This window comes from Penaeus monodon, chromosome 11 (genome assembly GCF_015228065.2).
Source record: "Penaeus monodon isolate SGIC_2016 chromosome 11, NSTDA_Pmon_1, whole genome shotgun sequence".
Lineage (NCBI taxonomy): Eukaryota > Metazoa > Arthropoda > Malacostraca > Decapoda > Penaeidae > Penaeus > Penaeus monodon.
Window position 1 is genome coordinate 43,511,092 of NC_051396.1, and position 2,500 is coordinate 43,513,591.

Here is a 2,500-nt window from a genome sequence, read left to right on the forward strand (position 1 = left end):
GGTGGAGGGTGGGGGAGCAAGTAGTTAATTTGATTAATGAGTCTTGATTTACCCTTCTAATGATGGTAGCCCGACGGGGGGGTGGCATAATACCGGTAATTTGAGCTTTATGACCTATCATGGTCTCTTCTCAATAGCAGCCAGTGCCTGTGGCACACCATTGACGACCGTTGGGAAGGATCATCTTCCTTTTTTGATTAAATTTTCATGGACCAGTGAGAGCCCCTTTCAGCGCCTAAATTTAACGAAAATTAGCAGACTGGGTCGCCTTCACAAGGGGGGTGTCAAGCTGGGAATTGTTGGAGAAACCATTGATGAAAAAGAAAACAATATTCAGAATTCGATTTATAAAGCAGCATTGCTTCCTTTCCAAAACTTCGAGATGCGTTAAGCATAGAGTTCCATGGTGGAACCAGATTGCCGCGGGCGTTTGGGCCGACGCAATTTAAGGCCTACGGGTTTTTTCAAAAATAACATCACTAATGAGAATTTTTGCAGTTAAAAAAAGCAAGACGGGGCCTAGAGTAATAAACAAGAAAAAAGAGACCCCTGGCGGAGCTTTGCTTAAAATAAACAGCAATACCAAAATATCAGGGGTTTTGGTCCACTATCAAAAAAAATAAAATAAAAAAATCTTTTTTTAAAATAAATAACATCACGGGGGGCAAAAATTTCGATTCCCCTAGAGACTTTGCAAAATGCACTCGCCAGCATTCTCTCTTACAAGCCTCAGCAAATTTACCACCCCCCTTTCCTGACATCAAGGAAAGGCTGAGCTGCAACCAATTCCTTTCCCACAGGATGATTTTGATTAAAAAAAGTTTAACAAGGATGAGCTTGCCGAGCCCTAGAAGCCTGAAAGGGGAAAACCCCCGGGGGCCCCGAATGAGATTCGAATATGAAGAAAAGCATCTTAATCATGATGAATGTTTAAGTTGCTAAAAGGGGTTTACAATAAAATTAGAAAAGTCAATTTTTCCAAACTCATGGAAATTCCCCCCACATCTTTCCCCAAATTTTGAAAGGAGCGGGTAACCCCAGACTTGCCATCTCCTACCGCCCCCAAATTGCGTTGACAAGTTGCTTTGCAAGGCTGGAACGAATTGTTAACAGTAGGCTAGCATTTTTTAAATTCCCGTAATTTACTAGTTGACGACATGCGGCTTCCGCAAGGCGCCAAACTCTCGACAGCTAGTAAAACTGGGGGCATCATATTCAAAGAGGCCCCTTCCAAAAAAGATTTTTTGATTTTAGTATTTTTAATATAGAAAAAGGGCCCACGAATGACATGGGGATATGGCCTACTCAGAAAACTTAGCTTTTTGGGTTACGTGGAAAAATTGTTTTTTTTTTCAAAATTTCATTTTTGCGAAAATTTGCTTTAAATTATTTTCCGAAATGTCACTTTTTTTGGACACTTTTGTCCAGGCAAACGGGGTCCCACAAGGAAGTGCTTTTCACCTACTTTTTCTATGCATGATCAATGACATCTTACCCGCTCCTCCTCGGAAACTTAAAAATCACTGTACGGATGATTTTTGCATTTGGCATTCAGCAATAATGCAAATTCTCAGCAAAACGCATCCCAATTGGGACTGGTAGATTCTAAAAGGGGGCCTCCCGTGGGGGTTTTTTGTTTTCCATTGAAAGAGTATTTGGGGGAATTTTTTCACGTAGGAGGAAGCCCAAACAGGTAAAATCTAGCAACCCCCCCAAAACCTATTTAAAATTTTTGCAAAGTTCCTTGGGGTACTTTTTTATAGTGACTCAATTTGGGAAAGACCACTTGGTCAGTTAAAGAATAAATTCAAAAAAACACTGAATTTATTAAAGTGCATTTCTGGTAACAAATGGGAGCTATAGACGTCTTGCAATGGTAATTTAAAACCCCGATTAGGTCTAAAGTAGATTATGGGTCAATCGGTATGTTTTTGGCATCGAAACAAGTTTTTTAAAAGGGTTTTGGGTCTGTGCAGAATGCCCTGAAGTGCACTGGATCGAGCGCTTGAGGTGGAGTCAGGAGGGACCTCCCCCCCGACCAGCGCGGCCAGTTAGCCTTGAGCTATCCGCAAAGGTGGCTCGAGACCCAGCCACCCTAAAAGCAATATTTGGGATTAGGCCCCTTTTCCACGAACTCCCCGACCTCGTCGGGGAAAGTCGGGATAGATTCCCCTACCTCGATACCCTGGTTAGCAAATATACGCCCTGGGAAACTCCCAATTTTTTTTCCCTATGGAAGCTTGGCTTCCCCACTAAGGCCATGGCGCCGGAGGTGGAGGGACGCCAGAGGTTAGAGAGATCCTTGTTAAACACTCCCTTTTTTTTTATATATATTGACGGTCCAAGACAGTGAGTGTTGGGTGCGGGTGTATGGTCGACGAATGTGAATAAAGTTTAGCTGCCCAAAACATCACGATTTTCTTGCTGAAATTTTTGCCATTGTAAAGCCATTGATTTGCATATTGAGACCCACGATAGAATATAATTTTTTCATATTCCT

The 2,500-nt window shown here is 42.2% G+C and overlaps 1 protein-coding gene across 1 annotated transcript in view; it reads right to left on the reverse strand.

Annotated features, from left to right (window-relative positions):
* Positions 1-121, reverse strand: part of LOC119578593 (extensin-like) — a 20,981-nt gene extending 20,860 nt beyond the window's left edge. The window contains exon 1 of the mRNA XM_037926159.1: positions 53-121. Coding sequence (XP_037782087.1) covers positions 53-121 — 69 coding nt within the window. The remainder of the gene's footprint in view (positions 1-52) is intronic.
* Between the last annotated feature and the right edge of the window lie 2,379 nt (positions 122-2,500).